Raw genomic sequence first — 20,072 nt, 5'->3', positions numbered from 1 at the left:
TCAACACTTTGGGAGGCTGAGGTGGGTGTATCACCTGAGGTCAGGAGCTCGAGACCAGCCTGCCCACCACAGTGAAAACCCATCTCTACTAAAAGTACAAAAATAAGCCTGGCGTGTTGGCGCACACTGGTAATCTCAGCTACTGGGCGACTGAGGCAGGAGAATTGCTTGAACCTGGGAGGTGGAAGTTGCAGTGAGCTGAGATCTTGCTATGGCACTCCAGTCTGGGTGACAAGCGAAACTGTCCAAAAAAAAAAAAAAAAAAAAAAGCTTGATGTGGTGTCTGATGCCTGTAATACCAATTCCAGCATTTTGGGAGTCTGAGGTGGGTGGATTATCTGAGGTCGGGAGTTTGAGACCAGCCTGACCAACATGGAGAAACCCAGTCTCTACTAAAAATACAAAATAAGCTGGGTGTGGTGGTGCATGCCTGTAGTCCCAGCTACTCCAGAGGCTGAGGCAGGAGAATCGCTTGAACCCAGGAGGCGGAGGTTGGAGTGAGCTGAGATTGTGCCATTGCACTCCAGCCTGGGTGGGCACCAAGAGCAAAACTTCCATCTCAGAAAGGAGTCTAGAAGCATTACGGTTCTTTGGAATCTTGTGCTCCGTAGCTTGTCTGCAGTGACTCAACCTCCTGACCCTGTCAGCTGGAATCTACATTTTATATTTTTGAGATGGAGTTTTGCTCGTTGCCCAGGCTGGAGTGGATGGTGCAATCTTGGCTCACTGCAACCTCTGCCTCCTGGGTTCAAGCAATTGTCCTGCCTCAGCCTCCTGAGTAGCTAGGATTACAAGTGCCTGCTGCCAGGCGCAGCTAATTTTTTTGATACTTTTAGTAGAGACAGGGTTTCATCATTGGCCAGGCTTGTCGCAAACTCCTGACCTCAGGTGATCCACCCGCCTTGGCCTCCCTAAAGTGTTGAGATCACAGGCGTGAGCCACTGTGGCCGGCCAGAATCTGCATTTTAAACAACAAAACCCTGACCACTCGCCCCTGTTTCAGTCGACATGGGAAGCACTGCCTTAAGAGTATGTATCCCTCGTTTCTCAGGCTGGGTAAAGGTACTGCGGAGAAAAGGCGTTGAGACTTTGGAGTCAGGATTCCCCCTTTCCCAAATATGCTTCTCGCTTCCTGGACAGCAGCCATTTGTATTCGTATACAGGAGACCACCAGGTTGCCTAAGGAGATGTGAACAGGCCCAGGGCGGAAATGGAACAGGTCAAAACTCCCGTGCTGGTCAGTAGTGGGATTGTGCCTGTGAAAAGGCACTGCAGTCAAGCCTGGGCAACATAGGGAGAGACCCCATCTCTTTAATTAAAGGAGAAAAAAAAGGCTGGAAGCCTGAGGCCTGGATTTGGTAGGGAGCCTGTGGGAAGTGAAGGTAGGGTGGTAGGCAAGATGTATATATACACCAGGCGTTCCCAAACGTTTTACACGGGGCCAGTTCACTGTCCCTCAGACCGCTGGAGGGCCGCCACATACTGTGCTCCTCTCACTGACTGCCAATGATAGAGGTGCCCCTTCCTGAAGTGCGGCGGGGGGCTGGGGGGACCGGATCAATGGCCTCAGGGGGCGGCAGTTTGGGGCCGCCTGGTACAGAAGGTGGGTGAGGAGGAAGCCTGGAAGGCTTGGCTGGTTGGTCCTGACAATGCCGTTCTCCCTACCCTGAGAGCCAGTTCTAGCACTGTGTTCATGGCTCACACCTGTAACCCCAGCACTTTGGGAGGCTGAGGTGGGTGGATCACAAGGTCAGGAGTTCTAGAACGGCCTGGCCAACACAGTGAAACCCCATCTCTACTAAAAATACAAAAAATTGGCTGGGCATGGTGGTGGTGGTGAGGCAGGAGAATCACTTGAACCTAGGAGGCTGAGGCTGAAATCACTCCATTGCACTCCAGCCTGGGTGACAGACTGTCTCAAAAACAGGAGAGAGGCTGCCTGGCAGATGCTTTTCCACAGGTGTCTCTCACCAGTCACACTCTCCCAATTACACACGTGAACTACTCTTGGACTTCGTCAACAGGCTTACACTGCAAATTGCCTTTGGCTTACCAGGCACAGCTCTGCAGGCCCTGGGACAGCACCAGCAGCCTCCTGCTCACACGGGGCTTGGGCCTCTGACTGCCTGAGGGGCTGCTCTGAGGCTGCAGGTGAGGGCGAGAGGGAAGTTGACGCAAGCTTCTGCATGCACCAGTGAAAAATAAATGATTTTATTGCAGGGCCAATGATAGGTATTCACAAGGGCATGAAATGGCAGATCTCGACTGAAGCAGAGAAGGCACACTGCCAAGACCCCCCATGTGTCAAACGCCGTGCACAAATCAGGTTTTTAGAAGGGAGGTGGGAGAGGAAAATTGATGACTCACTAGCAGAACTGAACTGCAAAACAGGTTAAATTCTTTGAAAAGTGAAAAATGATAGTAGCAAAGTCATGAAGTTATATCTGAACCAGAGCCATGATATAACGAAGTAAGATGGAAGTTTCCATCCAGAGGAATTCTGTATAAATCACAGAACGGTGAGAGCTGCTGGTTCCTGCATGCTGTCTTCTGGAGTGGCCAGGCAAGAATTTGATTCTTTCCTTTGATTCTCGGGAATGCATACAATTCCCAAGCCCCTGGAGACCCACAGAGTTTGGCACTATCTGAGGCTGTGCTCCCAAGGATGGACGCTCAGGAGGCCGTGGAGGAGCAGCGCTGCAGGAGCAGGGTGTGGCAACTGTCACACACCCGCACTGGCTTGGGGTAGGAGGGCAGGGCCAGCTCGTTGCTGGAGCAGGTGTTGCAGAAAATGTGGCCACAGTTCCGGCAGTGGTGCTAGAGAACAGAAAAAAGGCAGTCAGGAGACACCCAGGGAAAAGCCATCTGCACACACTCCCTGCTTCCTAACGCAGAAGTGCATCATTTGTTTGGAATGGATTCTTAAGTTTCTATGGAGTGGTCAGGGGCTGTGTGCAAATAGGGATTTTTTTTTTTTTTTTTTTTTTGAGACAGAGTTTCGCTCTTGTTACCCAGGCTGGAGTGCAATGGCGCGATCTCGGCTCACCGCAACCTCCGCCTCCTGGGTTCAGGCAATTCTCCTGCCTCAGCCTCCTGAGAAGCTGGGATTACAGGCACGCGCCACCATGCCCAGCTGATTTTTTGTATTTTTAGTAGAGACGGGGTTTCACCATGTTGACCAGGATGGTCTCGATCTCTTGACCTCGTGATCCACCCGCCTCGGCCTCCCAAAGTGCTGGGATTACAGGTTTGAGCCACCACACCTGGCCTGGGATCTTTTAAAGACAAAAAATTAGTGAACTTTTGCTGTACTTCCTCACTAAGCCAGTGAGCTGCTAGTCCATGTTGCAGTAAGGGTCTGGTTCGTTCTCTTTGATTGCTGCATTCCAAGGTGGTGGGAGTGGGTCTTTGGCTTTCTAAACAGGTTTCCTGCGTGCCTAGTAAGACACTGAGATGAGCCCCTGTGCAGCCTCTGCTCCTGCGGCTCCACAGACAGGAGCCGCACATGAGACCTCAAAGGCGGCCTCAGGACGTGGTTCATAGCTCTGCGTTTACTGCAAGGCACTGCCGTGGCTGCTTTTCCACAGAGCGAGGCTGTTAATGGGACCACACAAAACATGGATGTGGCAGGAAAGGCGGGTGGCACTGGCCGTGTTTCCTTTAGCACTCAGTTTTGCTTAAACCCAACTCTTCCCCTGCCCAGCTGGTCTTGGTGAGACTGTTAACCCTGGACCCAAGGGTGACTGATCTTGAAAGGCAGGGGCAAGCACCCTGCCTAGATCACCAGTGAATTTTTGGTGACCTGCTGCCCTGCAGATTCCCCATAGATACTGTTTTTGCCTCAGTTGAGCAGATTTTGGTCCTGCCGCATACAGAGAATTTTCAGTGACACTCCTCTAGAGCAGCTCCGCACACAAGGAGCCCCATCTCCACCAAATCACTGTCAATCACTGAAGGCTGTGCTGCGGACCAGGGGCCTATGACTGGCCAGGGCCTCCTAGAAAAAGGGTGCCAGGATAGAAAGCCATCTGCATGGGCAAGCAGGGCAGGTGGGGCTGCCCATCTGCCAACCAGTGAGCAGTCATGGGGCAGTGAGCCTGGTCTGATGCAGGCTTCTGGAACCAGAGAAAGGGGAATCCCAGCAGGCAACGAATGACTCAGGGCACTGGGGGGTGGGGTGGGGGGTGGAGCCCTACATACCTTCCTCCGGGAAATGGAGAACTCCTTCTCACACTGCCTACAGTGTGTCGCTTCGTCATCTTTCAGCCAGGCATGGCCCTGAAGAGGAAAGGACATTCTAGAATCCATTTTCTGTCTAAGCCCCTGATGAGTGAGTAGCTGTGTTCTGGCTGCATCCATTGTCCCTCATAGCACTTGTTTCCTAATGAGGCACTGTTTCTTCACCATCAGATGTGACTGTCATGAAGGGCCCTTCCCTGGCTGGGCTGAAGCCGGAGTCCCGTGTCCTAGCTCTGTGCTCCGCCTCCTGGGCTCTGCAGGCTGCCCTGGGGCCTCAAGGCAGTCTCCAGCATCCGCTCACTCAGGCGCACTCCCACTTTCAATCAATCAGTTCCCTTTGATTGAAGTAAGTAGAGTGAGCTTCTGGTGCCTGCAACCCCAGACCCTGCCTGAGACACTGCCCGAAGTGACTAGCTGGACTGGCAGGTGCGGGAGAAGGGCCAAATCTGAGTAAGATTAGGACACTTGGTGACGCTGATCCCTGTGGAGAGACAGAAGGCAATGGACAGCAGGCACCATGTCCCATGGGCCTGAGGGAGCCCTTCTCCATACAGGCCAAAGCCCTATCCCCGAACAGCCCTGGGAAGCAGACGGATTCCATTCCACACAGGAGGGATTCCATTCCACACAGGAGGGGGCCGAGGATTTGAAAGGTGGCTCTTAGGAGGGCTTTATCAGGGAGAAGGAGCGCCTATGATTTATTCAGCCTTAGGGACATGGGTGCTCCAGAAGCATGAGGTACTTTTCTGGCCTGTCTGCATCTGCTGGAAGTGATTTTCTTGCTGACCAACAGATCCTCATGACTGAACTAGTCGCACACCCCCTGGGGCTGCCAGTGTGTACCCAGGACTTCATCCTTACGTCAAAGAGCTTTGGGGGCTCTAGAGTCCTGTTTTATGATTCTTATCCTCCCTCTGATGCTGTGAAACTGATGTTACCTAGAAGTTCAGGCTGCTGTTTGATGCCCGGAGACATCAGGGTCCCTGCTGTGCCCCAGGTGGAAGAGTGCCGTGTGCGAAAGGGCTGCTTTTGCACTGCTGCCAGGCACCGCTGAGTCCAAAGGGCAGACGTTCCTGCAGGCAAGGCCATCCCGAGAGCCAGGCTGCTCTGCCCGCAAACGTCTGCCCCCCCCCCCATGCTCTCTGCCCTACAGGTCAGCCTGGCACCTGCACACGCACTGGGCCACCTGCAAGCTCCTGCTCTTCAGTGGAATGTGTCATTCCCCAAGACAGTGTGGAAACCTGGCCCAACTCAGGGTTTGGCTGGAGTGCTTCCTAGCAATGGCACAGGGCACTGCAGTGGGGCTGGCTGGCCTCTGGCCTCTTGACTTCAACAGAAGGGCCTGGTTTTCACTGTTTAAAGACATCTGCGAGAGAGGGTCTCTCCCCTCTGCCACCTGCTTCCCTTTAGGAATACCCATTAGGCCTATTGTCAAAGCACAGCTCATGGCGGAAGAACTGGAATCAGAAGACCTAGGTTCAGCTTTGGCCCTGCCACCTGTCATCATTGTCCTCTCAGCTGAGGGACACATTTCTGAGCAGCGTTTGGCTTCTCTATAAATACGTCATCACCACCACTGCCTCAGCCACACACTCTCACCTGACTGTTGAGATGCTTAAATGTACAAGCACATAGGCAATCAGCGCAAGCGACAGTGAGGTGGTTCTTAGCAAGCCAGTACCTTCAGTGCCTGGTTCACTTCTTTGATGTCTTCCATCTTCAGCTTGGACCTACGGGAAAAAAGGCTGTATCACAGCAGAGAGAGCGAGGCCCTGAATCCCTACCACAGCCAGTGCTCAGGACTAGCTCCATGAGGAGAGCAGACTTGTGAGGAGACCCAGAATATGAGATGTTCTGAAATCCCTTCTGCCTTTGTACAGTCCCGGAGCTGCCTCATCACACTGGCCTCCATGTCTGCTGAGGGCCAAGGCTGAGCCTAGGGGCTGCAACCGGCACAAACACACACTTGCTTAGCCTGCAGCGGGTGAAAAGATTTTGAGCGAGGCTGAGGCGAGAGGTTCGCCTAAGGCCAGAAGTCCAAGGCCTGGCCCTGCTCTGCACTAGTCTCTTCTGCCCTCCGCAGCAGGAACCTGAGTGCAGGCTTCTCCCTGGCCTACGTGCTGCTGCCTGCTGTCTGGAAGGGGCAGGCTCAGAGGCCACAGCCATTTGTTCTTGCTCCATTCTTGTTAGCATCAGAACAACAATTCCTTTGTTTCTGTAAGAGGGCTGAACATGGTCTAAATTGGCAGAACTAAGGCAAATAAAATGAGCAGTTTGTGCAATCTGGGGAAACAGTCTAATTCTTTTTTTTTTTTTTTTTTTTTTTTTGGAGACAGGGTCTTGCTCTATTGCCCAAGCTGGAATGCAGTGGTGCAATCACAGGTCACTGTAGCCTTGGCCTCCTGGGCTCAAGCGATCATCCCACTTCAGCCTTCCAAGTAGCTGGGACTAAAGGTGCGAGCCATCATGCCCAGCTTGCTGAGTCACCCGGGCTGGAGTGCAGTGGCATGATCTCAGCTCGCTGCAAACCTCCGCTTCCTGGGTTCAAGCAATTATCCTGCCTCAGCTTCCCAAGAAGCTGGGATGACAGGTGCCCACCACCTGTCATCCCAGGTAATTTTCTTGTACTTTTTTTTTTTTTTCTGAGAGAGAATCTTGGTCTGTCACCCAGGCTGGGATGCAGTGGTGCAATTTCAGCTCACTGCAACCTCTACCTCCTGGGTTCAAGTGATTATCCTGCCTCAGCCTCCTGAGTAGCCGGGACTACTGGCATGCGCCACCACGCCCAGCTAATTTTTGGATTCTCAGTAGAGAAGGGATTTCACCATATTGGTCAGGCTGGTCTCGAACTCTTGACCTCATGATCTGCCTGCCTCAGCTTCCCAAAGTCCTGGGATTACAGGGGTGAGCCACCGTGCCTGGCCCTTTCTTTTACTTTTTTTTGTTTTTGTTTTTTCAAAGGAGTTTCTTCCTTTCGCCCAGGCTGGAATGCAGGATTTCGGCTCATTGGAATCTCCATTTCCCGGGTTTGAGCAATTCTCTGCCTCAGGCTCCTGAGTTGCTGGGATTATAGCCACCTGCCACATTTTCGTATTTTTAGTAGATCCACCCACCTCAGCCCCCCAAAGTGCTGGGATTACAGGTGTGAGCCAATGCGTCCAGCCTGGCCTATGTCTTTCTTAAAAATGGAGATTGGCCAGGTGCAGTGGCTCACACCTGTAATCCCAGCACTTTGGGAGGCTGAGGAGGGTGGATCACCTGAGGTTAGGAGTTTGAAAGCAGCCTGGCCAACATGGTAAAATCCTGTCTCTACTAAAAATATAAAAATATTGTGTGGCACATGCCTGTAATCCTAGCTAATAGAGGGGCTGAGGCAGGCAGATCACTTGAACCTGGGAAGCAGAGGTTGCAGTGAGCCAAGATTGTGCCACTCCACTCCAGCCTGGGCAACAGAGCAAGACTCTGTCTCAAAAAACAAACAAAACTGAGATTAGTCTGAACTATTATCAGATTAGACTAATCTAAGTGACAAAATGCCGGTTCTCTGGGAAACACAGGCTAGACTTCTAAGGGAGGGATTAGGAAACAGCATTAAGGCATTTAGAAAAAACCCTGTGGCTTTTACTCATGACTGAGAGGCAGCTCCTTCCCTTCCTGGTCTGGCTGCAGAAACAGGAAACAGGCCAGCAGACTGACAGGATCAGAAGAGGCTGCCCAGATGGTCAGACCTCAGGAAGCTATGTCAAGATGGCAAACTGGGCCGGGTGTGGTGGCTCAAGCCTGTAATCCCAGCACTTTGGGAGGCTGAGGCGGGTGGATCACGAGGTCAAGAGATCGAGACCATCCTGGTCAACATGGTGAAACCCCGTCTCCACTAAAAATACAAAAAATTAGCTGGGCATGGTGGCGCGTGCCTGTAATCCCAGCTACTCAGGAGGCTGAGAAAGGAGAATTGCCTGAACCCAGGAGGCGGAGGCTGCGGTGAGCCGAGATCGCGCCATTGCACTCCAGCCTGGGTAGCAAGAGTGAAACTCCGTCTCAAAAAAAAAAAAAAAAAAAAAAAGATGGCAAACTGAACATGTAAGAACTCTGGGAAACACAATTTAGGAAGAATCCAGATGTTCCCAAGATAATGAAACTGGACAGTTTTCCTGAAGCTAATGCAGGGCTCTGCGAAGAGGCTTTTCCATCTCTGTCAACTGACATAGGCCTGGAAGACGAGGAAGGGGAGACGGCACAAAGCGACTCCTCAGGCATCCTTTCTGGGTCTGCACATACCTGACGATGTGACACCCACAGCATTCCCCGTGAGGGAACAGTGGCCAGGCAGCTCACACTGGGATCTGGAAGCTAGGTGAGCTCGTAGCACCAGGCAGACACAAAGGGCAATGATACATTTTAAAGATTAGAGACCAGCCACAGGTTTGAGGTCCGTGGTCCACTAGGAGCGGACCTGTTGGCACTGCCTTGCTACCCACCTAACGTAAAGAGGAAAACACTGGCTGCAACCCCCAGAAGCCAGCTCCACGGCAGCCTGTGTTCCATGTCTGCTTCTCAGGAGTGCTCTTGGGATGCGCTCACAGCTGGCCTACGCTCTGAGGATTGGGACAGACACCGGGCCTTCGGCTCAAGGAGTTCCCTGGGGGTTGGGGAGGGCAGGGGCCAGAGCACGGCAAGTTGACAGACCAGAAGAGAGCAGCACAGGGCACTTCGTCAAGTGGGCTGCAGGCAGGGTAGAGGGTGGGAGGGGAGGGGGCAGCGGCCATGAGCTGGTCTAGAAAGGTAGGGGGAGTAGGAGAGATGGCGAGTGGGCCACACCCGTATCTGGGAGTGGGCAGACCACATTCCCACCAGAGATATCAGATTCCTTGCCTAGCTATTTTGTTTTTTTCTGAGAAGTAATCTCGCTTCTGTCACCCAGGCTGGAATGCAGTGGCACAATCTTGACTCACTGCAACCTCTGCCTCCCAGGTTCAAGCCATACTCACGTCTCAGCCTCCCGAGTAGCTGGGATTACAGGTGCCTGCCACCACACCTGGCTAATTTTTCTAATTTTAGTAAAGACAGGGTTTCACCATGTTGGCCTTGAACTCCTGACCTCAGGTGATCTGTCTGCCTCAGCCTCCCAAAGTGTGGGATTACAGGTGTGAGCAACTGTGCCCAGCCCATTTTCTTAATAGTACTAGACTCCGAATTTCTTTTTTTTCTTTTTTCTTTTTTTTTTTTTGAGACGGAGTTCCGCTCTTGTTACCCAGGCTGGAGTGCAATGGCGCGATCTTGGCTCACCGCAACCTCCGCCTCCTGGTCTCAGGCAATTCTCCTGCCTCAGCCTCCTAAGTAGCTGGGATTACAGGCATGTGCCACCATGCCCAGCTAATTTTTTTTGTATTTTTAGTGGAGACGGGGTTTCACCATGTTGACCAGGATGGTCTCGATCTTTCGACCTTGTGATCCACCCGCCTCGGCCTCCCAAAGTGCTGGGATTACAGGCTTGAGCCACCGCGCCTGGCCTAGACTCCGAATTTCTAAACTGCGAGAAAAATTCTAAGGCTGCACACATCTATACAGTAGTGTGGTTCGAATTGATTCTCATTTTGGTCACCATGTGTGGACCTTCTCTGGTCACATGTATGAAGTGCTGGACCTGAGCCCAGGCTGTGCTGAGGTCATGAGGCCATCTCCTTGGTCATGGTGCTTATGTCAGACACAGGTACTCAGAGGAGCAGAGAGTCAACCTCGGGTCATCTTGGGAGCTATGCAGAAAGAGAGACTTTGTTCCTCTGACAGATGGCCCTGCTGGGTGCTGTTTTGCCCCTGCATGATCCAGACCCACCTGTGAGGTAGACAGGACAGCAGAGGTAGGAGACAGAGACCGATTCCTGATGGCTTCTTTTGCTTAAGCCACTTTGAATTGGATTTCTGTTACTTGCAACCATGAGTCCTGACTTGAGGAGAAAAAGCCACCCATTCTGTTGAAAATGCAATCATCACACGAATGGACAAGTTCTACCATCTGCAGTGTGATCTACCCCAAGGCCCAGGTATCCACAGCACTGTGTCCAGACTGGGACATCAGGGAGGAGAGCTGTCAAGTCAGAGGGGAGCAGAACTAGCAGCACCGGCAGCAGAGAGGCAGACTCTGGCAGATGCAATGGCCAGTTCCCAGAAAGGAAGGGGGCTGGGCTGTGCTGTGCAAGGCCGGTGAGTGCACTGCCACCATGCCAGGCTTCCATTCTCAAACCAGCCATGCTCCCTCTGGCCTGACTGTAGGCCCATCAAGCAACGCTCTCATTGCCTATCTGTTCCCTAAGGCCCTGGATACGAAGCTAAGGAACAGGAGTGTCCTGGTCACTAGGAATGAATGTGCTCAATGAATTAACTAAGAGCTGACTAACATCCCCATGCGGTTAGCAGAAATCAGTGCTGGGTCCCTCTGAGGCTTAGCTTGCTGAAAGCTCATCAGTGAACAGCGGATAAGGCTCCTAAACAGCCCAGCCTCCTTTTGCCAAAAGGAGGTAGGTGTGGGGCCTGAGGGACGTGGTGGGTAGCCTGGCATGCCTGCAGAGGCAGACGAGGGGAGTGGGGTTCTTACTGGCTGAGGTGCAGGCCCATTTCCTGGAGGGCTTGTTCCTGCTCCTCGCAGATCTTCTGCAGCTCTGCCTTCTCGTCCTGAAGCTCCCGCAACTCCTAAAATGAGCAAACCAACCAGATGCTGCTGGACAGAGGATTACAAGTTTTTTTTTTTGACGGTGTCTCGCATTGTTGCCCAAGCTGTAGTGCAGTGGTGCGATCTCGGCTCACTGCAATCTCTGCCTCCTGGGTTGAAGCAATTCTCCTGCCTCAGCCTCCTGAGTAGCTGAGTGCAGTGGCTCACACCTGTAATCCCAGCACCTTGGGAGGCTGAGGCAGGTGGATCACTTGAGGTCAGGAGTTCGAGACCAGCCTGGCCAACATGGTGAAACCCCGTTTCTACTAAAAATACAAAAAATTAGCTGGGTGTGATGGCACATGCCAGTAACCCCGGCTACTCACGAGGCTGAGGCAGGAAAATTGCTTGAACCTGGGAGGCAGAGGTTGCAGTGAGCCAAGATCATGCCACTGCACTCTAGCCTAGGCAACAGCGTAAGACTCCAAAAAAAAAAAAAAAAAAAAAGAAAAAAGTTACCCTCAGCCGGGCACGGTGGTTCAAACAGCTGTAATACCAGCACTGTGGGAGTCTGAGGTGGGTGGATCACCTGAGGTCAGGCATTCAAGGCCAGCCTGGCCAACATGGCGAAACCCCTCCTCTACTAAAAATAGAAAAATTAGCAGGGAATGGTGGCACATGCCTGTAATCCCAGCTACTTGGGAGGCTGCAGCACAAGAATCGCTTGAACTGGGTAGGTGAAGGTTGCAGTGAGCTGAGATTGTGCCACTACACTCCAGCCTGGGTGACAGAGCAAGACTCCATCTCAAAAAAAAAAAAAATTTCCCTCCCAGGACAAATGAGGCTTTGCCTATTTGAGCTTCTTTTCAAAAGATAAACTTTTTACAAAACAGATCGCTATCTCAAAAAATCTATAGAAAACCCCTAAACAAAATTACAAGAAACTTGCAAAGACTAGTTTGAAGGGTGGTTTTCTGTTCAACTCTCAAAAAGTTGCTTTTTTGGAAAGCACTGGTCAAGGGTTGATGAAGAGGGTGATCTGGGCCTCATTTCATGGCTAGAACACCCAGAGGCTGGCTGGACCATGTGAGGAGCCCTGCAGGGAGGGAGCTCCCCAGGGACAATGGCACTGACACCTGGGGTCAGGGCACCTTGAGCCGGGCTGGTAAGGCCAGGACAGAGACCCAGAAAGTAACGGGGGTTTCTGGGACCATGGAGGGCAACGGTGGAGCTTAGGCCTGAGCAGGGGGCAGCTCCCTGCACACCCTGTGCCGCAGCTTCTGCTTCTAAGCACACACTCATGAGGCACGCTGGGGCTTCACTGGGGATATCGGACATTGTTCTGCTCCTATTGTTGGGGCCGGCTGTAATTGTGTAATTCGAATCTTTTGACTGAAGCATTCTGAAGCAGAATAAAGGAGGTATGCCCGGGGATGAGACAGAACTTTCTAGAAGTCCTCTTCTGCCCTCCCCTTCCTCCCTTCCACTCTCCAAGCCTGACCTGGCTCTTGAGGAAGCTCTCCCTATCCCAACCACTCCAGGCACTTTCCACTAGAAATCAAAAGGGCCTTTCCCGACTCACTCGACTCGTGCAGTGGTGTCCATTACCATGTTCAATGCAACAAAATCCAGGTCCAGAAGTCACCCCAGCCCTGCAGGCCCCTCCTGGGAAGGTGCCTAGAGAAGCCCAGTTTGGGCTCAGTTGTGCTGCAACAGTCAGCAGTGCAGAGGCCTGAGAAGAGGCCACCCCATCCCCACAAGGGAGGAGCCCCCCATAGCGCCCCGAGCTGCAGTCAGCTCTGTCCAGGATCGCAGAGCCTCCTCCGCTCTGGGAAGACAGCCAATGATTTTACTTGGGGGCAAATGTTTCACACTGCCTCAGAGTTTCCCGGGAGGTCCAGCTCCACAGCAGTGAAGGCCTGCCGGACCCTACTTCTCTGGCCCTCTGAGGCCCACAGCATCCAGGCCATGCCTCCAAGTGAGAGGGTGTTCCAGGAGACTGAGGTGATGTTGGGGAAGTGGAGGGCGGGGTCAGTCTGCTCCCAGGGATGGCCTGACCCTGGGCAGAGTGGCTGAGGTGAGGACTGGCATGTGGTCACAGATGTTTACTGGATCCCCCCCGTTTCCTCTCCTGCAAGCCTACCATCCACTCTCCACACAGTAGCCAATGACTGTCCGCCAATGAAATGGATCCTGTCCCTCCACCAACCTCCTGTTGTGCTCAGAGTAAAACTCACATTCCTCCCCTGCTCACAGGGCCCATGAAGGGCTCCCTCCTGCCTGCCGCCTGAGGCCTCCCCTTTGCTCCTCACACTCCTGTCTGCTCCTGCAGTCTCTGCCCGAGGTACTCTGCAGGGCATCACTCACTGGAGCCTCTGCTCACCGATCGCTCCCTCCCCAGACCTCTGCACACAGGCCACCGAGGACACTGTTCTGCTTTATTCTCTTCATGACACTCACCTTTGTCTGAGCTGGCCAGCAGGCTTCATGGCTTATGCTTTGTCTTTGCCTTAAGCTCCTAAAACAGGAGCTCCCTAGGTGGGGAACAGCCTCCCCACACCCTGGAGCTGCCTGGCTCCCACACAAGGGAGCAGAGAGAGGAGTCTGCCAGGAGCCGGGCAGGGGCTTTCGGGGCTGCCAGAGCCCTCCTCTCCCAGGCCGGCCCACCTCACCTTTTTCAGTCCTTCCACCTGTTGTAGCTCTGTTCTGAGTAGAGAGGAAGTGTCTTTCTCATGCTGTAATTCGCGCTGAAGAGCTTGTCTTTGCTCTTTTTCAGATTTCAATTCTTTCTCCAGGCTTGAGCTGTTTTCCCAAAATGAACTTGAGTTAGTCCCAGTGGGAGATTTTCATGGAAGATGCACAACCCGATTCACCGCCCAGGAAACGGAGAACTCTCTGAATTGGCACTGGAGCATCTAAACCCTTCGGCAAGGCTTCCCTCTCCCCCAGGGTCACCTACCCTTCCACAAAAAAAGAGCAGAAACCAAGGAGAGAAAAGCCTGCAGGGACACACTGGACAGTTATGCAGGAGAGAAGAAAGAGAGCTCCAGAACACTTAGGACCACATAAGCAGAATCTCCCCTGACATAGAGACCTGAAGAAAGGAAGTTCAAAATGTGTTCTTTTTTGTGAGACAGGGTCTAGCTCTGTTACCCCAGCTGGAGAGCAGTGGTGCAACCTCAGCTCACTGCAGCCTCAACCTCCTGGGCTCAGCCGATCCTCCCGCTCTGGCTACCCAAGGTACAGGGATTACAGGCATGAGCCACTCCATTCTAGCCAATTCATTCTGCTTTCTTTGTTTTTTCTTTTTTGAGATGGAGTCTTGCTCTGTTGCCCAGGCTGGAGTGTGGTGGCGTGATCTTGGCTCACTGCAACCTCTGCACACAGGTGAGCAAGGACACTGTATCCTTGAACCCTCCTTGCAGAGATCCTTGAACCCTCCCGGGTTCAAGTGATTCTCCTGCCTCAGCCTCCTGAGTATCTGGGATTACAAGCACCCACCACCATGCCTGGCTAATTTTTTGTATTTTTAGTAGAGACAAGGTTTTACCATGTTGGCCAGGCTGGTGTTGAACTCCTGACCTTGTGATCCGCCCACCATGTGATCCTCCCACCTTGGCCTCCCAAAGTGTTGGAATTACAGGTGTGAGCCACTGCACCCAGCCTCATTCTGCTTTCTATATCCTGTGGCCAGGCTGACAATGAAGGATCCTGGAGGGAGGCCAGGAGTGAGCCTCAGCCTGAACCTGACTCCTCCCTTGTACCAGCTCAGTGGCCCTGGGGGCACTGCTGGATCCCCTGGAGTCTTCTCTCTCTTTGTGGGACTAAAGATGACTCTCTCTCTTTTCAATATCAGGCTTTTGGCTTGGCATTTATACCATCTCAAAAAATCTACAGGCCAGGCATGGTGGCTCACGCCTGTAATCCTAGCAGTTTGGGAGGCCAAGATGGGTGGATCACTTGAGGCCAGAAGATTGAGACCAGCCTGGCCAACATGGCAAAAGCCTGTCTCTACTAAAAATACAAAAACTAGCCAGGTGTTTTGGTTTGCACCTGTAGGCCCAGCTACTCATGAGGCTGAGGCACAGGAATTGTTTGAGCCTGGGAGGCGGAAGTTGCAGGTGCAGAGACTACACCACTGCACTCCAGCCTGTACGACAGAGTGAGACTGTTAAAAAATCTACAGACAGCCGGGCACAGTGGCTCAAGCCTGTAATCCCACTTTGGGAGGCCGAGGCGGGTGGATCACGAGGTCGAGAGATCGAGACCATCCTGGTCAACATGGTGAAACCCCGTCTCTACTAAAAATACAAAAAATCAGTTGGGCATGGTGGCGCGTGCCTGTAATCCCAGCTACTCAGGAGGCTGAGGCAGGAGAATTGCCTGAACCCAGGAGGCGGAGGTTGCCGTGAGCCGAGATCGCGCCATTGCACTCCAGCCTGGGTAACAAGAGCGAAACTCCGTCTCAAAAAAAAAAAAAAAAAAAAAATCTACAGACAAATTGTGCATAAAATTATATGAAGCCTGTATCAGCAAAGGCTAGGTGAAAGGTGGCTTTCTGCTCAACATTGATAAAATTGCTTTTTTGGAAAGGGCTGGTCAAGGGTGACAAAGTCTACAACATGGGACCATGGTCTGAGAGCGGCCAGACCTCCTGGAGGCTAGCTGGACCACGTGAGGAGCCCTGTGAGGAGGGAGCTCCCTAGGAATGACATACTACACCTCCAGGGGTGAATGCTGAAGCAGGATACTACCTGCCCCCAGTTCTCCGCAGTCCGTCCTGAGCCACGCCCCAGCCTAGGCTCACTGCAAGGCCCCTACCATTGCTCGTGCAGCTGGGACAGCTGCAGCTGCAGGGCGCCGATCCTCCCGCCGAGCTCCTGCTGCAGCTTGTGGCTCCGCTCCTCGGCCCCCTGCCTCGCCCGCTCTGAGTGCTGCAACCTGGATGCAACACCAGCAGGAAGAGCACAAATGAAGCAAATCTTGTAAGGAAAGGATGACTTTTGTATACCTTTGCTGACTGAACTTCTTTTTAAAATTAACATCAAGTAAAATTAACTCTTGTGAGTTTTAACATGTGGAGACTCAGCTCCACTACAATCAGGATACAGGACAGTTCCACCACTCCCAAAACTCCCAAGTGCTGCCCCTCTGGAGTCACACAGTCTCCCACCTCAGCCCCTGGTAACCACTCATCTGTTCTGCAACAATGAGGCTTTGGCTTTTTAAGACTGTAATATAAGTGTAATTATACTTTATATAACCTTGAGACTGGCTTTTTCTCAGAATAATGTCTTTGAGATCAATCCGAGTTTCCATGTATATTAATGGTTCATTCCTTTTTATGGCTGAGCTGTATTTCACCACACAGATGTGCCAGTTTGTTTATCCACTCACCTAGAGCAGAACATTGTAACTGCTTCTAGTATTTGGCGGTAGTTGAACAGAGCTGCTATGAACATGTGTACTGGTTTTGTGTAGATATAAGTTTCATTTCTATTTGGATCATATGGTAAGAGGATGGTCAGCTTTTTGAGAAACTGTTTTCCTAAGTGGTTGCGCCATTTTGCATTCCCACCAATAATGTATGAGAGATCCATTTGTTCTGTGTCCTCACTGGCACTTGGTATTGTCATTAAAGAAACCGTAGCTGTTCTAACAGGTGTGTGGTGGGATTGTGTCGCTTCTTTCTCTTTTTCTTTTTTTTGAGAGAGAGTCTTGCTCTGTTGCCCAGGATAGAGTGCAATTGGCACCATCTCGACTCACTGTAACCTCCGCCTCCTGGGTTCAAGCAATTCTTCTGCCTCAGCCTCCCGAGTAGCTGGGACTACAGGCGTGTGCCACCACACCTAGCTAACTTTTTTGTATTTTTAGTAGAGATGAAGTTTCACTATGTTTGTTGGCCAGGCTGGTTTTGAACTCCTGATGTTGTGATCCACCCGCCTTGGCTTCCCAAAGTGCTGGGATTACAGGCGGGAGCCACTGCACCTGGCCAAGGTTCATTTTCTGGCATATGGAATAGCTAATTGCTCCAACATAACTTTTTTTTTTAAGACAGCATCTCCCTCTGCTGCCCAGGCTGGTCTTGGACTCCTGGCCTCCAGTGATCCTCCCACCTCAGCCTCCCAAAGTGTTGGAGTTACAGGCATGAGCCACTGTGCCCAGCACCCAACAGCATTTATTGACATCATTTATTGACAAGACTATCCCTTCTCCACTGAACTGCCTCAGCAACTTTGTAAAAAGAAGTTGGTCTTATCTGTCTGGGTCTTTTTTTAAACTTTATACTGATCCATTGCTGCCCTGGTATTTAAATGTGATAGTGTCAAGGAGTTCATAGTACAGTTGTAATGCACCAACAGGAGCATCTGATGCAGTTGCCAAAGGTTGATTAAAAGCTAGGCAACGCTGGGAGCGGTGGCTCCAGTAATTCCAGATACTTGGGAGGCTGAAGCAAGAGAATGGCTTGAACCCGGGAGGTGGAGGTTGCAGTGAGCCAAGATCATGCCACTGCACTCCAGCCTGGGCAACAGAGTGAGACTCTGTCTCAAAAAAAAAAAAAAAAAAAAAAAAAAAAGCTAGGCAAGGCTGCTGAACCTAGTCCTCTTGCTGGGCAAGACTATGGCCAGTCATCCCATTACCCCTGCACGTTTGAGAGGGACTCTGAGTAAGTCTCCAGGCCCAGGGAATGCTCAGCACCTGCCAGAGAATATCTGCCAGTGGGATAATTACCTCTCTTCCATCTGTTTCATGCTGGACATCACTTGGTTGGTTTTTCCTTCAAAGGTAGTGATGGCTTCATTCTTCTGTTGCAGACTGCTCTCTGCATTCTACAAAAGCAAAGGAGGGCTTCATACTCTGCATGTCCTGCGCATGCTCTGGATTACAAATGGGGCTTTTAACCTTGTACCTTCGTGACACTTTCAAGAGTATTCTGCTAATTGCTACTCTTCTCCAGAGCCCTGGGAGACAAACTGAGTCAAGGCTCCCAGCTTTGTCAACAGAAGGAAAGGCAGAGAGGCAGGTCCTGGAGTCTCTGCTCCTTTTCCACAACGTATTCCAGTCAGGTCAGACTCAGTGTTCCCCAGCTGTCCCCACGTGCCAGGCACATCCACTAGTTCATCTCAGCCCAGAAGGGTTCTCAAGGAAGATGTTCTCACCCCACTTTTCCCACTGAGAAATGGAAGCTCAGAAGAAAGATACTGGATGAAGGTTAAGAGCAAATGAGGAGGGGAACTGGGTTCACACCTACGTCTGTGTGATTTTCTACAGTAAGTACAGCTTTTAGCCATGACAGATACAGAGTGGCCAGGAGGGGGCACTGTGTGTTCCTGAGTGTTTACAAGAGACACCTTTAAAAAGCCTGAAGACAGGCCAGGGGCATGGATGAACCTGGAAACCATCATTCTCAGCAAACTGACACAAGAGCAGAAAATCAAACACCGCATGTTCTCACTCATAGGCGGGTGTTGAACAGTGAGAACACATGGACACAGGGAGGGGAGCACTACACACTGGGGTCCATTGGGGGGAAATAGGGGAAGAACGGTGGGGTGGGGAGGTGGGGAGAGATAGCATGGGGAGAAATAACAGATACAGCTGAGGGGAAGGAAGGCAGCAAACCACACTGCCATGTGTGTACCTATGCAACAATCTTGCATGTTCTCCACATGTACCCCAAAACCTAAAATGCAATTAAAAAAAAAAAAAAAAAAGGACAGGCCAGGGGCAGGGGTGTGGCGGGGGGAGCAGTGGCTCACGCCAATAATCCCAGCACTTTGGGAGGCAAAGGCGGGTGCATTACCTGAGGTCAGGAGTTCGAGACTGGCCTGACCAACATGGTGAAACCCTGTCTCTACTAAAACTATAAAAACTAGCTGGGTGTGGTGATATACACCTGTAATCCCAGCTACTCAGGAGGCTCAGGTAGGAGAATCGACTGAGCCCAGGAGACAGAGGCTGAAGTGAGTGCGGATAGAGGGAGACTCTGTCTTAAAAAAAAAAAAGCCTGAAGACAGAAGCCCTAATAAATTCCTGAAAAATGACATACAGACTGTATTCTCTGACCTTAATGTAATAAAATCAAACCTTTTTTTTTTGAGACAGAGTCTCACTCTGTAGTTCACGCTGGAGTGCAGTGGAACGATCTTGACTCACTGGAACCTCCATCTCCCAGGTTTAAGTGATTCTCTTGCCTCTGCCTCCCAAGTAGCTGGGACTACAGGCGCCTGCCACCACACCCAGGCTATTCTTTGTATTTCTTTGTTTTTTTTTTTTTTTTTTTTAAATAGAGATGGGGTTTCACTGTGTTAGCCAGGATGGTCCTGATCTCCTGACCTCATGATCCACCTGCACTGGTCTCCCAAAGTGCTGGGATTACAGGCATGAGCCACCACACTCGGCCAAAATCAGACATCAATAACAAAAGGATAGCTAGAAACACCTCTCATCTGAAATCTAAATGGCATATTACTAGAAAGGATTGAGCTAAAAAAAGGGGGCGGGGGAATTGTGAAATACTTAGAGCTAAAAGAATGCAAACACCACATGATATTTCACTGCATTGAAGATGCCACTGAGTCTAGGAAACACCATAATTTCATACACAACTGAGAAAGGAAAACAGTGCGGATTGAAACAGGATACGCCATCTTGACTAAAAGATGCATCTCAATTTCAGAGATGCTAAAATGGGAAAAATGTGCTTCTGTGATTATGCAATACTTCAGTCACAATTTGAGAGACACAGCTAAAGTAGATCTTGTGGGTAATTTTTAACTTTAAGTAAATTTTTTAATGAAACAGAGACAAAACCCATGCACTTGGTGTGCATTTCAGAAGTTGAAAATGAGCTACAGAGCAAACTCAAATAAAACAAGTAGAACATAAAGGTGAGGGGGAGCTGTTCCAGTCACATTACTGACACCAGCTGTGTGTGTTTTCCACACCAACAAGCAATTCTGACACTAATTAGGTGTCTGATAACTCAATTCTGATACTCCCATAGTTACTCAGAGTTAGTGCACACTCCACAGATTATGGGCTCAGTCTCACAAGACTGTCCCACTTGAAACACCAGTTCCAAATCCCAGATTTCCACTGCATTTCTGACCAAGTGGCAATAGCCTGGGGGTTCCCACGACCCCCTCCTCAGCTTTGCTAGAATGGCTGCTGGAACTAAGGAAGG

At 51.2% G+C, this 20,072-nt stretch overlaps 1 protein-coding gene and 1 long non-coding RNA gene across 2 annotated transcripts in view; both read right to left on the bottom strand.

Moving 5' to 3' along the window:
* Positions 1-2,195: 2,195 nt before the first annotated feature.
* Positions 2,196-20,072, bottom strand: part of RUFY1 (RUN and FYVE domain containing 1) — a 68,333-nt gene continuing 50,456 nt past the window's right edge. The window contains exons 12-18 of the mRNA XM_039460523.2: positions 17,618-17,715; positions 15,707-15,826; positions 13,558-13,687; positions 10,832-10,926; positions 5,921-5,969; positions 4,201-4,278; positions 2,196-2,817 (exon numbers count right to left, since the gene is read on the bottom strand). Of these exons, the coding sequence (XP_039316457.1) occupies positions 2,674-2,817; positions 4,201-4,278; positions 5,921-5,969; positions 10,832-10,926; positions 13,558-13,687; positions 15,707-15,826; positions 17,618-17,715 (714 nt within the window). The 3' untranslated portion in view covers positions 2,196-2,673. The remainder of the gene's footprint in view (positions 2,818-4,200; positions 4,279-5,920; positions 5,970-10,831; positions 10,927-13,557; positions 13,688-15,706; positions 15,827-17,617; positions 17,716-20,072) is intronic.
* LOC141582427 (uncharacterized) lies at positions 6,540-10,825 on the bottom strand. The gene is made up of 2 exons (XR_012515264.1): positions 7,498-10,825; positions 6,540-7,352 (listed from the first exon to the last, which is right to left on the bottom strand). It is a non-coding gene; the product is annotated as an uncharacterized LOC141582427 (long non-coding RNA).

The sequence above is a fragment of the Saimiri boliviensis genome, chromosome 20 (genome assembly GCF_048565385.1).
Source record: "Saimiri boliviensis isolate mSaiBol1 chromosome 20, mSaiBol1.pri, whole genome shotgun sequence".
Taxonomy (NCBI): Eukaryota; Metazoa; Chordata; class Mammalia; order Primates; family Cebidae; genus Saimiri; species Saimiri boliviensis.
This window is presented reverse-complemented; position numbering and strand designations above follow the sequence as displayed.